This window comes from Patagioenas fasciata, chromosome 1 (genome assembly GCF_037038585.1).
Source record: "Patagioenas fasciata isolate bPatFas1 chromosome 1, bPatFas1.hap1, whole genome shotgun sequence".
In the NCBI taxonomy this organism is placed as follows: domain Eukaryota; kingdom Metazoa; phylum Chordata; class Aves; order Columbiformes; family Columbidae; genus Patagioenas; species Patagioenas fasciata.
This window is the reverse complement of record NC_092520.1, coordinates 167,060,348-167,075,016: the sequence shown is the minus strand read 5'-3', so window position 1 is coordinate 167,075,016 and position 14,669 is coordinate 167,060,348. Positions and strand designations below refer to the sequence as shown.

General features: G+C 34.7%; 1 protein-coding gene across 3 annotated transcripts in view; it reads right to left on the bottom strand.

Annotated features, from left to right (window-relative positions):
* Positions 1-674: 674 nt before the first annotated feature.
* TMTC3 (transmembrane O-mannosyltransferase targeting cadherins 3) overlaps positions 675-14,669 on the bottom strand; it is a 33,791-nt gene continuing 19,796 nt past the window's right edge. For all 3 annotated transcript variants that reach the window (XM_065837563.2, XM_071799766.1, XM_071799761.1), the window contains 7 exons: positions 10,690-10,838; positions 8,169-8,289; positions 7,442-7,553; positions 6,626-6,729; positions 5,272-5,441; positions 4,265-4,491; positions 675-2,710 (listed from right to left, as the gene is read on the bottom strand). In XM_065837563.2, the coding sequence (XP_065693635.1) occupies positions 1,890-2,710; positions 4,265-4,491; positions 5,272-5,441; positions 6,626-6,729; positions 7,442-7,553; positions 8,169-8,289; positions 10,690-10,838 (1,704 nt within the window). In that variant the 3' untranslated portion in view covers positions 675-1,889. The remainder of the gene's footprint in view (positions 2,711-4,264; positions 4,492-5,271; positions 5,442-6,625; positions 6,730-7,441; positions 7,554-8,168; positions 8,290-10,689; positions 10,839-14,669) is intronic.

Below are 14,669 nucleotides of genomic sequence, written 5' to 3'. Positions count from 1 at the left end.
GAACAATGGCTAATTCTTTTGTAAAACACAGTTTTGGAGGGAAGACTTAATATGCAAGTTAGCGTTTCTATAAAGGTCAACATATCAGCGATTTTAGCTACAAGTTATTCGCAGTCAAGATAAAAACAGCAATTTTCAAGGTGTGGTCAATAGATTCCTGGGAGCACTTCCCCACATAGCACTACAGGCAGCACTTAGACCTTCTCTATGAAGAACTGCTGTGCACCACATACCTGCTCCTGTCAGCAGCTTTTAAATCACGGTTTTAAAAATCACTTCCCCCCACTGCCCCTGCAACACGCTATTACCGTGCAAGCAACTGTTATCGTAACATTACGAATGATACATAACATAGAAAAAGTCTGTGCAAGGCGTTCAACAATTTAAAAACCCTCCCACAGAGATAAATATTACATCTTACAGCTGGATTGCTGTCCCAGGCAGTTACAGAAAGGATTAAGTTTAAACAGTAGAATTGCTAAGGAATACTTCTACACCATGAAATAAGACAAAACATGAAGAGTAAGAGTTAGATTTAATGATTAATGAAATTATTACTGAACCCACCTCTTACACTTCTTTTCTTTCACATAATTAAGGAAAACATCAGGTTTAGGTAATTGGTAGTATAGTTAAACAAAAATATATGCATTGCACAAGAATAAAAGCAACACTGAAATTGCAAAGATTTTAATTTCATGTAAGAAATCAAAATTATGCATGAATGGAAAAATGTAAATGGGAATATTTTAGTAGTCAAATATTTAATAAAAACCACACACCCATGACAAAGTATCAAAACAGCAGAACTTAGTATTTGGAAGGATGCTATCTACATTTCCATGTGTTAAACATTGCTAAATTCAGTGGCTTAATTATTATCACACTGCCCTTCAGCAATCATTGCTTGTATTAGTGTTGTAACAAGTCATGAGAACAGAAACACTCTTCCAATGACAGAAATAGTAAAGCCAGTTTGCTATGAACAAGGAAGAATTTACTACATCAAGGAGTCAATCCACAGCCATTGATACAACGTCAGCAAAGACTACTGCATAGCATACTGGTTACTTTACCAAAAGTGCATTTATCAGCATTCAATGAACTGGGGAAAAAGTGAGAAAACCACCCTTTTTAATACATTTTTTAAAAAACAAACATGACTGACAGTTGAAGAAAAACACACATTTCCTTTAAAAGTAAAAGCATAGTCTAAAGATCTTAAGAGTATCAGAAGATTTCTATCAGGTAAAACAGTACAAAACATTAGCATTGTAAGTACAGAACAATTAAAAGGTGGTTATATCATTCCATATTTAGAATGCAACTGAAAATTTTAGTGTGTTGTTGCATCCTTCTATACTACAACCAGTGGCATTTTGAATGACTTTTGCTCAAGTTTTGGAAACAAATCATGCAACGAAAAACTCTTTTTCATGTACAGCAAAGGCCTAGAAAGATTTAAACTTGTGATGTGTAAACTGAAATGAAGATAATGTTAACACAAACAGATTTATATGGGAGAAAGCAGCAGTGTCTGTCTTATCCCATTCATTCTCCATTCACTGAACCTTTGAAAGTAGCATTACTGAATATCCCTGACTACCAATAATTTTTATGAGTGTTTTTATCTCACTATTAAGATTCTGCATTTAAGATTATTCTCAACCCTTTATCCTTTGATTCCCATCCCCCCTCCCATATTTAAAAGTTGCAGTTTTCTCACATAAATCATTGCTATGCCTTTTGTTGCTTGTTAAGTGATATGCGGTCAACATTATTTCTATCTTCAAAGCACTGAGACCACTTTTCAGTTGGATCACATATTAAACAATTAAAATTAATTAAAAATAGTATTCTTCCCTTATTCTATTGTGACATGATAAAGACTATTCACCATTTAATATACGTTCAATCTCTTCCAGTCTTTTCAAAGCAGCAACTCTCTTTTTCTCAATGTCTTTGATTTCTTTTGTAGATTTTTTGGGAGTCTCTTTGTCTAGATTGTTTTTCTCTGTTCGTTTCTTATTTTTCGAGTACCCTTTGTTGTTATCAACTGTTGTTTGGGTGATTTTCTGCTCATTTTTTACTCCTTTCAAATTTTGAAATGAATTTTTTTTTTCTTCTGCAGCTGCAGTTGCAGTCCCATCTGCTGGAAGTGATGACTGTTCCGTAGCACTGAGTGATGCAATTTTACTTCTAACTATGTTTAGATGACGCTGAATATACTCTTCATGAGGTGCCAGTGCTAGTGTTTCAACCAAACACTTTTCCGCTTTTATTAAGTCTCGCTCCTCAAAGTAAACCACGCAAAGATTATGTTTTCCTTGTACATTGTTGGGATCCAGTTCCAAAATTTTTTCAAAGCACATTTTTGCTCCAGCAATATCCTTCTTTTGGTTCATAAGGATATCTCCCTTCAAAATCAGACCTTTGGTATGATCAGGGTAGTACCTCAGTAGATCTTCCAGGACAGGCAAAGCCATCAATTCTTTTGCTGTCTGAGAATAAAGCAGTGCCAAATTGAACAAAGCACTTCGGAAGTTTGGTTGTAGCCTTATGGCTTTCTTCATCCATGCCTCTGCTTCCGTGTCTTTTTTGTCATCCATTGCCAGCATACCCAAATTGAAGTACCCATTTGCGTCCTGTGGTTCTTCTTTCACATAATGTAACAGTCTTTGTTTAGCTTCAGGCCGAAGCCGAGCATCACCTAAACGACAGAAAACAAATTTATTTCTAGATTTAATCTGATGGATTTTTAGACCAGGCTTGTAAAATGCTAATTTCTATACAAATTAAAATGTAACATCTTTAAAACAACTGTAAAATGGAAAGGATTTAGAATCCTGCTTTTTTATCATTGCTTTGTAACAGCAAAAGTAAATGACATCTGCCTTTTTTAGAGAATGAAAATACTTACAGTTGACTTGTAAGCAAAAGTCAGCATCATTATTCTATTATATGTTGAATTATATTTAGATTTGGTATAACAAATAGAAAAAGTATCTCTACAAGTTTAAGGGAAGTTATTTTCATGTGTGGTTGACCAAGCGGATTGCAGAGAATACATCAGTTCTGACAAACCATTTCTTACAGAAGCAAACTTGGAGTGCAAGATCTCGTTTTGTTAAAGACAGATTGAAAGAGGCTAAAGACAGATCACAGAGAGTGACTTCAGATGTAGCCAGGCTAAAATACCTTCTGACACCAAAACAATAAAATTGAACACTTCCATGTTTTAATTTGCGTTAAAAGTCTGAAAAATATATAGTAAAATAATCTTACCTAATAATACCAGGATTAGCTAGACTAGCTTGTAGTCTGTGCTTTTTTTCTGAATACTCCAATGAATGTATTTTAGTAAGGAATTCCAGGCACAGACTTACTGAAGGATGGAAGAGCAAGGAGGTGATTATAACTGCCTTCTTTCACCTCCTGAAACAGTGCTTCACCTTCCAGTATGAATAATTGAATACCAGATAGCTAATGCTTCTGCTTGTTTGAAGCCCCTTGTGGTTCTACAGACAAGAAACAAGGCATTTCTTGTACTACCTAACTTACAATGTGAGTGAGATGGAGAACAGTCCATCTGCATCACCTCAAATCAACTCTGTATTATCTCTTTTTTAGGGGTAGTTTACCATTGCAACAAAAGGGAAATAAACCTTACTAGTCACTTGCCAAATACTCTTACCGATAGCCTGAATTCACAAAAGGCTTACACTTACCCATACAGCTAGAAGCTATACATAAGAAAAAAAATAAACTCATGAAAATCTGGCTTCATCCATACTAATTAGCACTATTACAGAGGAACCTATGGGAACATTCACATTTCCTAGGGTTAGATTTGAAGGCCACAGAAGTCAGCTATATTTTTAGCCATTGAAAAATGAAATAAACCAATATCAATGCAAAATATATGTATTACACATATTTTACTAAACACATTTTTTTAAGATTATATAGGCACAATTTTGAAGGCATTTGTGTAACACTGTTCTTTATATGTATAAGATGTTATCTTGTAAAATAGCACTTGTATTTAAGATGCTGATCAGGTAAGACATATGTACACTTTGCACAAATTCCACACAGTACCAATAAATTACAAAGCTGACTATTACAATAAACAGTTTCTTCTTTGATGATGCTATGAACTTCTGATTTCCAAAAATAAAACACCTAATTAAAAAAAAAATTAAATAGCATGCATCATATAAATGCAAATACACAATATTTATATAAGGGACAACTAACATACCAGATTCCTGCATTAGCAGTGCTGAGTTGAACAATGCCAGTTTATGCGCTGGGTTGAGTTCTAGGGCTTGGTTGAAATTCTTCAGGGCTTCTGTCGGATCTTTCAGTTCGATGTAAACAATTGCCAAGTTGTACCACAGGTCTGCATTGGTTCTGTCTAGTTCTAGAGCTCTAAGATAAGCTTCCTTAGCTTTCAGAGGTTTGTTCATTTTTAAAAGTAATTCTCCCCTGTCAAAGAATCAGATTTAGCCTTCAATTTTTATTTATACTAATATGGAAATAATTGACAAGTTTTTTTAAAAGCTTGCCTTTCTCGTTATTTCTTGCTTGTTTGTTTTAAACACAAAACAATACAGGACCTTCTTTACATCCCATTCCCAACGCTTTCAGCTCTTAAAAGTCTGTATACAACAAACGCACATGCAGAACAAAAACCAAAATAATAAGTGATCAGCTTGATAGCATCTCTGTAACTACACTGCAAGAGCTATAGTTCAGGCATATTTGCAACTCCTTAAGTCCCAATGGGAATCACAACTAACAGAATAGTGAACAGAAGCCTCAACACCCACAGCCAAATTACTCTTCTCTATTTAACTAAAAAACACATAAATGACAGCTAAGTCCTGCATTTTCTGGACCACCTTTAACAAGAAAAGGATAAAACAAGCTCCATGACTCTGACTTCATAGTCAGCTTTATAATTCAAACCTGAACTAGGAGATTAGAAATTTGAGTTTGAGATTCATCAAGAAATCTAATGGAAGCATCTTGCTGCACAATGTTTAAATACACAGTCTATGTGGGAACACATCATTTGAAGCAGGAATTTAAAAGAACAGGGCTTGTAATGAATAATTGATTATTGCTCCAAATCTTGATGATCTCATTGGGAAATGAATCAAGTCCAGTAGCTAATTCAATTGTATGAAGTAAATACTGCTCACAGCACTGCAAATAACCAAATTTTTATTCAAGAATGTGTATCTCTAAAACTAGAAAAGATACCTGCTGATGTAAGCCTGCTTGAAATCTGGCCTCATACTAATTGCTTGTCGATACAATTGATCTGCTTCTTCAAGGCGAGATTCATTTGCTCGTATTAAGTTTGCAAGATTGATATAAACATTCAGATGGTTAGGAGCAACTCTTGCTGCATACTTTTTACCTGGAATGATCTGTCAAAAAGAATCCATGTACCAAACACAGGTAAGTCAAAATGTGAAAGACAATCAACCTTCTCTACCACATTTGTTTTAGGGTATCATGGAACATCAGTGTGCTGGCTCTTAGCAATTACAAATAGCAATTATTTTTTCCCAGAAAATCATACTAAGATCTAAACAATACATTTTCTTCTTTAATTCTATGAAGACATAGATGGCTTTTATATAATATTTAATATATCAGTTAATTAAGCTCTGTTACTACCTAACTGGGTTTAAGCAGATAGCCATTAGAAACAGATCAGACCTTGCAAAACTTCTCCCATTCAGGTAAAGAGTATTTCCAAAAGCCTGAACCGACATTCTATCAGATATTTTCATTCCCTTATTTAACTCTCCAGCCTAAAGTAAGTGTAAATAAGATTTTTACCAGCCACTGATACAGGAGGTAAAAAGTAGTTGTGAAAGATGAAAATGCTGACAGTGCAACTGTTGTACTGTTTATATTTCATCTGTCTAGAATCTTCATACTGTTTCACAGTACAAACTTTTTAATGTCATACTTCTACCAAAGAGACTGCAGATTTTTGTTGTCAGTCTCATTTTACCCACAGCTTTTGTTAACTTTTTTAAGTTCTCCAAAATATTCCTCTCTTTTCTTCATAAAGAGCTAGAATAAATAACATTTGCTAGGTATAAACGTAACTTAGCAAATGGCAAAGGTAAAAAAGCACATGTTTTTAAAAGTATGTTCAGGTGAAAATTTTTTTGTTGCAGCTGCGGCTACTTCCACCTTCAGTGCTGCATTTAAGACTTCTCTTGAGGGCTCAGAAACTCAGTCATCAAGGTATTAGCTGTAAGTGAAAATAAACCTACTGTGACTAGAAACTGTAGGTGTACAATTCTAACTGCTGCTTTCTTTTATATCCTCAATTTCATAAAAAAAAAAAAAAAAGACACAGGAATGTAAAAAGTAACTTCAAATGGTTTTAACAAAGAAGTTCCAAATTAACACTTTTTTTAACAGCCATGATGGTATACAACCTACTCTTTCAATAGATAGGTTTTAAAAAAAGCCCTAACTTTTATGTATAGCAACAGGAAGAGCTTCAGGAAGAATACAAAAATTGTATAATGAATATAAGTCTGAAAGAGTTCCCTCCTGTGGTGGTAGATAAAATAAAATTACTTATTACCTGTGGCATCAATGATTTAGCAATCATATATGATTCTTCGGCTTCTTTAGTTTTGTTTAAGTTTTTGTAAGTTCTTCCTACATTCATGTGGGCACCAATATCATCTTAATAAAGAAAAGAATGACATTTCAAATATTTCCAATGCACTGAGTATCATGAAAATAAATACCTATGCCTTCAGCATAGCATACAGGTACTGCATGAAGACCAACAACAAAAAGGCAATTTTATATTATTTTTCATCTTAAATATGAAGCTAATAATTCAATCATGAATCAAAGATGGATTATGAAGTTACTTGGGAAATGGTAAAAAATTTGAGGTCATACTTCCACATATCTGTCTTTAATCTCTTCCTACAGTAGAGGCACATAAATTGAAGGTTATTATTAGGTTTCTAAAAGGAAAAAGGAAAGGTTGTCCAGTACTATCTAGAACTTCTTTTGCAACAGCATGTAGAATACAGTAAATGTGCACTTTGATACTATCTAGATTTCTATACACCTCCCTAGTTTTAGAGAAGATAATTAAGTAATAATTATGTTTCATACAAAATTACAGTTTAACTTAATTCCAAATGTCATTCAAATAACAGTTTTAAATGGAAAGTCTTTGCATCTTCTTAGATATAAAAACTTTTCTGGAGGACTTTTTTTTAGCTTATTTCTAAAAACTATGGATCAATTAATATAGTGTATGATGTTCGATGTTTAGTTGGAGAAAAAAAGATCATCAACAAGATTTTAAGTAAGCTAAGCTACTGAAATAGCAGGAGTGCAGAGACATCATTCAATGGCAATTAGTCAAAACTTTTACCTGGTTGCACTTGTGTGGCTTGTATGAAGAACTGCAGAGCTCTTTCAAAATTCTTTTCATTTTCTAATGCATGCCCCACATTGTTCCATAGTTTTGCATTGTTCTTATTTACCTAAAACCAGAAAAAGATGCCAATGCATACAGTATTCAGCTGAAATTACATGACAACTGCTTTTCTTTTAACTATGTCTTAAAGATGTAAAAATATACAGCTAATGACATTTAATCAAGCTGCTATAAGAGTAAGAAAACACTCTATACAGAATTATTACATTGGACTTATTGCTCAACATCCATTTATTTTAGTTACTTGCTCCTAGAAATACCAAACATTTTAAAATTCATTATCACTGTTATGGGATGTTGTGCAAACTACCCTATCATGCTATATGCACGTTAAATAAATTATTCTATGCATCAAACTTTCTGTAGATTGTCGTAATAAAACATATCGTGCTTTCATGCAGATAAGAGAATACATTCTACAGCTTTAATAGAAGAAAAAATTATCATCTATTTCTTGCACATGAATTCCCATGTGTGCATCACACTGCTTTTATTAAAGGATTCCCAAAAGCAACTAATTAGATATTAATACTGTCAATGTAGAAATAAAAGTGGCTAAACAAGCATCATTTCTCTCCATTTTTATCATGCTCTAGTGCAGCTTTTTGAGAAGAAAAGCAAGACAAAGATTCCATTTTCCCTTTCAAATAGAACACAGTACCTTTAAAGCTGACATAAACAATGTGTACTCTGACTCCCAGTCCCAGTTTCTGTGCAGTGTTTTTAAGGCATGAGTGAACAGTACCACAGCCAAACAAACCCAAGAAATTTTTCTTAGTACGCTATTAAATAAAACAAAGACTTGTTATGAGCATACAAACAATTTAAATTTATACTAGAATAAGTATCTCATTTGCTAGGAGGAAAATAAACTGAGGAAGATATATTTGTTATTTACCCAATTTTTTTGTTATCATTACACAATTCACTTAATAATAACAGATGCAATCCACATAATAGAATATAAACAAAAACCACAGGAAAACTATACTTCTGCTAGACCTTATCTGTAATTGAAGGCAATAAACATGATCATGATGTCAAAGAGTGAGGTTCTTCAAAACACTGTACAAAATGTTAAAAAAATGAAAAAAGCAACTAAAATGTTACCCACACAAATTCTTTACTGCACACATCACCAATATTTCCCACCCTGTAGAACACATCTAAATAGAGAGGTCTGCTGTGGAGACTGCCACAGCAGACCTCTCTTATTTGCTTATCTTCCATAAGCAAATAAAATCCTAGTGTTACTGTAATATCTAAAGAGGAGAAAGGTCATGAGTCTTTGTAGTGATTTTTGAAGTTGCAAACTGGGGCAGAGGTCACTCTCTGAGAAAAGGTTGTCAGGAACAGATTTCTACATTCCATGCAGTTTATTTTTCTTAAGTTTAAACATGACTGACTTTAACTACAACAGATGTGAAATAATTCACTTTAACATGATGGTCTCTGAATTCTAGCTCAATTATGAAAAACCATGTTAAACACCCAGTAGCCTTCCTATAATTACAAATATCATTTTGTTTTTAAAAATCTCATTCTTGAGCAGACATATAGCTGTTCACCATTGCCAGCTTTTCTTATACTTGGTTTATGCTTATAATTGACTGAAAGGGTTTTTTTTTCCACCCTTTTTAAGATATACAAAAAGCTGTGCAGACTTAGACAACTATGCTTTGTTTAAAAATAAAATACTAAAAAATAAAAAGTAGAACAGCAAAGTTAAGAGAGAAATTCTGAAACATTAGCAAAGCGACTGCTGAGAACTGGCATATCAGTAAAGTATATTCCCACCAGCCTTAAGAGGAAGTTTTTTCCATTCCACATATTTGTAAAGCAAGAAGCCTTCTCTCTCTCATAAACTTTTTAGAGTGCTGATTCCCAATATTTGCGTAGTAAATGACACTGCTGTCTAGTATTTCCTCATCCATCCTCTCCTGGTTCCTTCCTTTTTTCAGATCACTTCTATTTTTACTGCCTTATAGTGGGATTTGTGATAATACTTTCTTCTCACTCCCACACGGTACCACTAATTTCTGTCAGCTTTCGCAGCACCAGTTAGCGTAAGTTATACTACAAGACTTCAACTCTAATCATAGCAGACAACAAAAACTGGGAATTGCCGCCTTATTGTTTGTCTGATATTGCATTGGGATGGCACTGGGGTAAAAAGGGTAAAGCATCCAGGTCAAAGGGACGTATGTGCAGATCAATGTAGAAGATAGCAGAAAAAACAAAGGTGCATGCAAAACATGCTCTCAGAGCAGAATTTCCTAAGGATAAATTGTTATCCAAAAAAATATGTAGTTTAAGAAATACTAAATGGCACTGATGTCTGTTCCTAGCACAGCATGTCTGAAAATTTAATCAGTAAAAGATATTTTAATATGATGTAGACTAATATACATGATTCTATAAACTTCAGTCAGTAATCACCTTTGAATAAAGTACAAATCAAATCTGGCCAAGAATTTTTTTTGTCTAATCCTTCAAAATGTCTGGAAGTTCAGCAGAAAATATTTGTGATTCTGCTCCTCTGCTCTGGTGAGACCCCACCTGGAGTACTGCATCCAGCTCTGGAGCCCTCAGTACAGGAAGAAGACGGACCTGTAAGAGAGGGCCAAAGGAGGCTACGAAAATGTTCAGAGAGCTGGAACACCTCTGCTGTGAGGATAGGCTGAGAGACTTGTGGTTGTTCAGCCTGGAGAAGGCTCTGGTGAGACCTTATTGGGGGTCTTCCAGTTCTTAAAAGGGGCCTATAAGAAACATGGGGACAGACCTTTTAGCATGGCCTGTTGTGAGAAGGGGTAACGGTTTTAAACTAAAAGAGGGGAGATTCAGGCTAGACATGAGGAAGAAATTTTTTACAACGAAGGTGGTAAAATACTGGAACAGGTTGCCCAGAGAGGTGGTAGATGCCCCAACATCCAAGGCCAGGCTGGACGGGGCTCTAAGCAACCTGATAGTTGAAGATGTCCCTGCTCACTGCAGGGGGTTGGACTAGATAACCTTTGAAGGTCCCTTCCAACCCAAACTATTCTATGATTCTAGAAGAGCTATAATGTAATAAATTCATATTCCTAAAAGCTCCACTGGGAAAGCTTCCAGTTATAAATATGGTTATCTTTTATAAAATTAAGAGAGACAAGTTAAACCAGTCACAAGTAACACTATCTTACCTTTTATTGGATAATTTCTTCCACCCATGTGCTACTAAAATGCAGAATCCCATGCTAGGAACATACAACACTCGTTCTGCCACTACAAATCCAACAGGAAAAAAGAGGTTTGATGCAGGAATGAATGGTAGCACTATTAAGCAGAGTGCCTACAAAAGAAATGCAAATGAATTAGTAATCAAGATTACACAGTAACAAACTGTACTCAAGAAAAAAAAAGACATGAAGCAGTTGTGAAAGATCCCAGAAAAACAGATATACATAGCAGATCTTTGAGATTTTTTTTTCTTTTAAACATTAAGACCTGTTTTACATTGAGACCACTCCAACAGGGCAAGTTTTAACGTTCAAATGACACTATTCCTTTCTTAAGGATATACAAGTGTATTTGCTTTCCTATACTACAGAAAATAGCAGCTGTACAACAAAACACTAGAATCAAATTCAAAACATTTTAATAAGAGTTCCACATACAAAAACATGCTAGTCAGAGAACCTTGGACATAATAGCAATTAAAAAAATTATACCAGCTCATATGACACATAAAGCAGGTTTGTTTTGTGGGTTTGTTTGGTTTACAATACAATAAATTTTTATTTTCTGTAGAAAATGTGAAGAAATAACATAAAAATCAGGATCAACCACTGAATAAAAATCAGTGTTTATATACTACACTAAAGGCACTCTCGAATATCTAAAATGACAATGAACTTAAGAACTGCATCATTGCAGCTCTTAGGCTGGTCACAGACATTGTAACAAAAGGTGCAATGGAAGTGGAATTGACGGTTTGCTTTAAGTTCTGGGTGACTGTAAAACAGCAGCTTTAGAATCGCTGGTAGCTGAAGACTCAAATAATTCTTTTCAAATATCTGGGTCCATGTTACAAAAAACAAAATCCCTACAGAAACAGAATGTTTCTTTGAATAAAGAGGAATTATCTAGAAATGTTCAGTGAAACTGGATGTCACCTTTTGTCTAATTTAAGTGTAACTTCAACTGCCTTTTCCATGTTAAAATAGTTAACATATCCAGTTTGAAAGTCAATCTAACAGTTCCCATATAAAAATGCAACACTGATTTAAAATGTCAAGGTTTTATAGCTCCTGTTTCAAGGGGCCAAGAGTATACACATGGATCATTAACATGGTTCAGCTGATCCACAGCAATTCATTAAGCTACATGAAAATAAACACATAATTGAAACTTGAAGAAAACATGAGCACAATATAGAGAACATGTGGATTACGTGGGGACAAAATTTAATTTATTGTCATTTCACATTCCTCTTTCTCCTTGACATTTTACAGTATGTGCTCCTTCTAGAGCACCTCTGAATCTGTAAAAGCCTTAACATGGAACTCTATATAGATTTTTGTAATCCACTTAGAAATGCAGGATTCATCACACTCTCCCCAAGCCAGCGCTCCGTAATAGTTTTTTAATTTAGTTATAGCAAATGCCCTCATATTTTGGGGGTGGATTATGGGAAGTGAGTGTATCATTCTGTATTTCACTTTCACAGCCAAACACATTTTTGAGCTCAAAAGCAAATGTACAGAAGCATGTCCGAAGTGTGCTTTAGCAAATAACGTGCTGTTTTGCAAATATTTTCACTGCAATGTGAATAAACAGTATTTAGCTTTGAAACGTATGTTAAGCTTGTACACAGGCTTGAATGAATTATTTTATGAAATCTTTCGATAAACCAATTTGAAGAAGTCACGTCTTAAGATTAAAAAAAATAGTTTACATTATTGCTCAAAAAATGCAGTTTTTTTTTTTTTTTTTTTAAATATAATAAAGACATTGGCCCCGCATCCCCATCAGGTTGACATATGTATAGTCAAAGCCAATTCTTTCCAATGGACTTGAGTAGAACGGATTCTGCAGTTGATATAGCTAGTGCTTGGTCTCCACAGAGCACTTATGATCTAGGTATCTGATGAAGGCTTTTGCGTGTTCTGGTCTGTGCAATTCCTCTGATGACCAATGTTACACAACATTTTGACAAACTTCTCTTTAGATCCTTGGTGCACTGTCCTTCAAACACAGTTTTCTGGGCAATAGATTCAAAGACCTAGTGCGGATAAAAATGCAATCTCTTCTGTTCGTTTACTCTTTCTTTTTATCACAGTCTTTCAGTAGATGCAGAGGTTTCATTCAAAAAATACCCTGATCAAGGCAACTGAAAAAAAAAAAAAGCAAAAACCATTAAAGTATGCTGAAAGAAGAAAAGCATATGATAAAACTCTAAAATACAACCATAAGCTATGAAAAGCATCTGAACTGCTAAGTAACCAGTCGAAAGTTCACAAGGAATCATTTTAAAGCTCGAGTGAGTTGTAAGCACAGGGAGTAGAAAAATAAATACTGTTAAATTTAGAAGTACTTAGAAGTGTTAGAAACTTACACCAAGAAACCTAAGAGCACCTGTCTGTTCCTGACATTTGCACAGTAACAAGCCACCACAGTTTTCAGCTGAGTAGCATGGAGCGCTGCCTTATCAGGAGGGAGGTAAAGCACCCTTGTTTCAGACACTCAGCAAATACCAAAAAAACCTGAAGAGCTTTTATTAAATTTTGCCAGCCAAAGGAATCTCTATACCCAAGAAATTCCATGAAGAAACAAGCCTGATTCTGAAACCTACTGGAAAGCCACCCAAGTAATTCTACATCAGTACTATGCTCAGTACTCAACATTTTTCAGTATGTACAGTGTAACCTATTTACAATGGTCACTTAGTCTGACATTCAAGTTATCTGCTTACAGGGATAAAGTAAATAGAAAATAAGATAATTTAACTGCTTATACACTGTTTCTAGGGCATGTCCTTTAATAATGCAAGAATAATTGATTACTTCAAGCAGCATAATGATATCAACCTGCCAAAACACGTTCCATTTTATAATACACAGTCCCACTTTTTGTTAGCTTAATAGGCAGTTGGTAAAAAACAAAACCAAAAAACAACGGTAACAAAAACCAGACACACAAAACCAAACACAACCAAACCAAAACAATTTATGTGTTTTGTCTTCTCTCAGTTCTGTTATTTTGAAAAGACAATTTTAGAACCTGTGGCAAAAACTAAAATAAGACAAAATGTAACACTATGTACCCACTTACCAGTTATTTTTCCTGTAGATGACTGGTATCAAACAGATGAAAACTGACTGAAAATGAGTCCTTCAGCTTTTGCATCTCCCAATAATGAGTTCATCCTTTGAGAATGTACTTGGGGAGAACTGTGAAATGTCCACTGGCACTTGAGGAAGTGGGAGAAGGAATCTCTTCTGTCTTGTCGCTCAAGGAGTACAGCACCAAATGCATATTCACATCAGCAAATACAGAAAGGCATGTTCAGACAGACTTGCGACCTCCTTTCTCTTTTGCGTTTTGGATCCCTCTCTTCTGCATTTTTTTTGCAAAGTGTAAATAAACATCTTTAATTCTGCAGCAGGTCTAAAGTTGTACCTTTTCTGATCTTATAAATAAAAGTAACTTGAGATTTTTCCCTTAGAACAGGCTTCAGCATGACACCTCAGGGTCTCATAGAGCTAGTGGAAGAAGTAAAACATGCTGAAGATTTGTAATGGCAGAAGCTCTTTACAAAGTCCTTTATTACTCCATTGGAGTGACACTCATTAGAGTGTGAAACATCAAACAGTGCAGTCAATCATGGTAACAAATGTGATGAAGCCACAATTATACAAATACCATGTGGCATCCATATGGATAGCACATAGATTTCATACCTGCCAGTGTAGTAGTTTATTTTGACCAGCACAAACTCAGGCTTTTATTGGCAGAACTGAGAACCAAGCGTGAAAAAAAGTTTTTTTAAATTAGTAATTCAACATAGTTTTATGGAACATTGCCATAGTCTGTGTAAACGGGTATCACTAATAAAATATTTATTCACTTTCTTCATTTGAAAGACAGTACTATGATTTCTCTACTAAGTCAGACTGAGAAG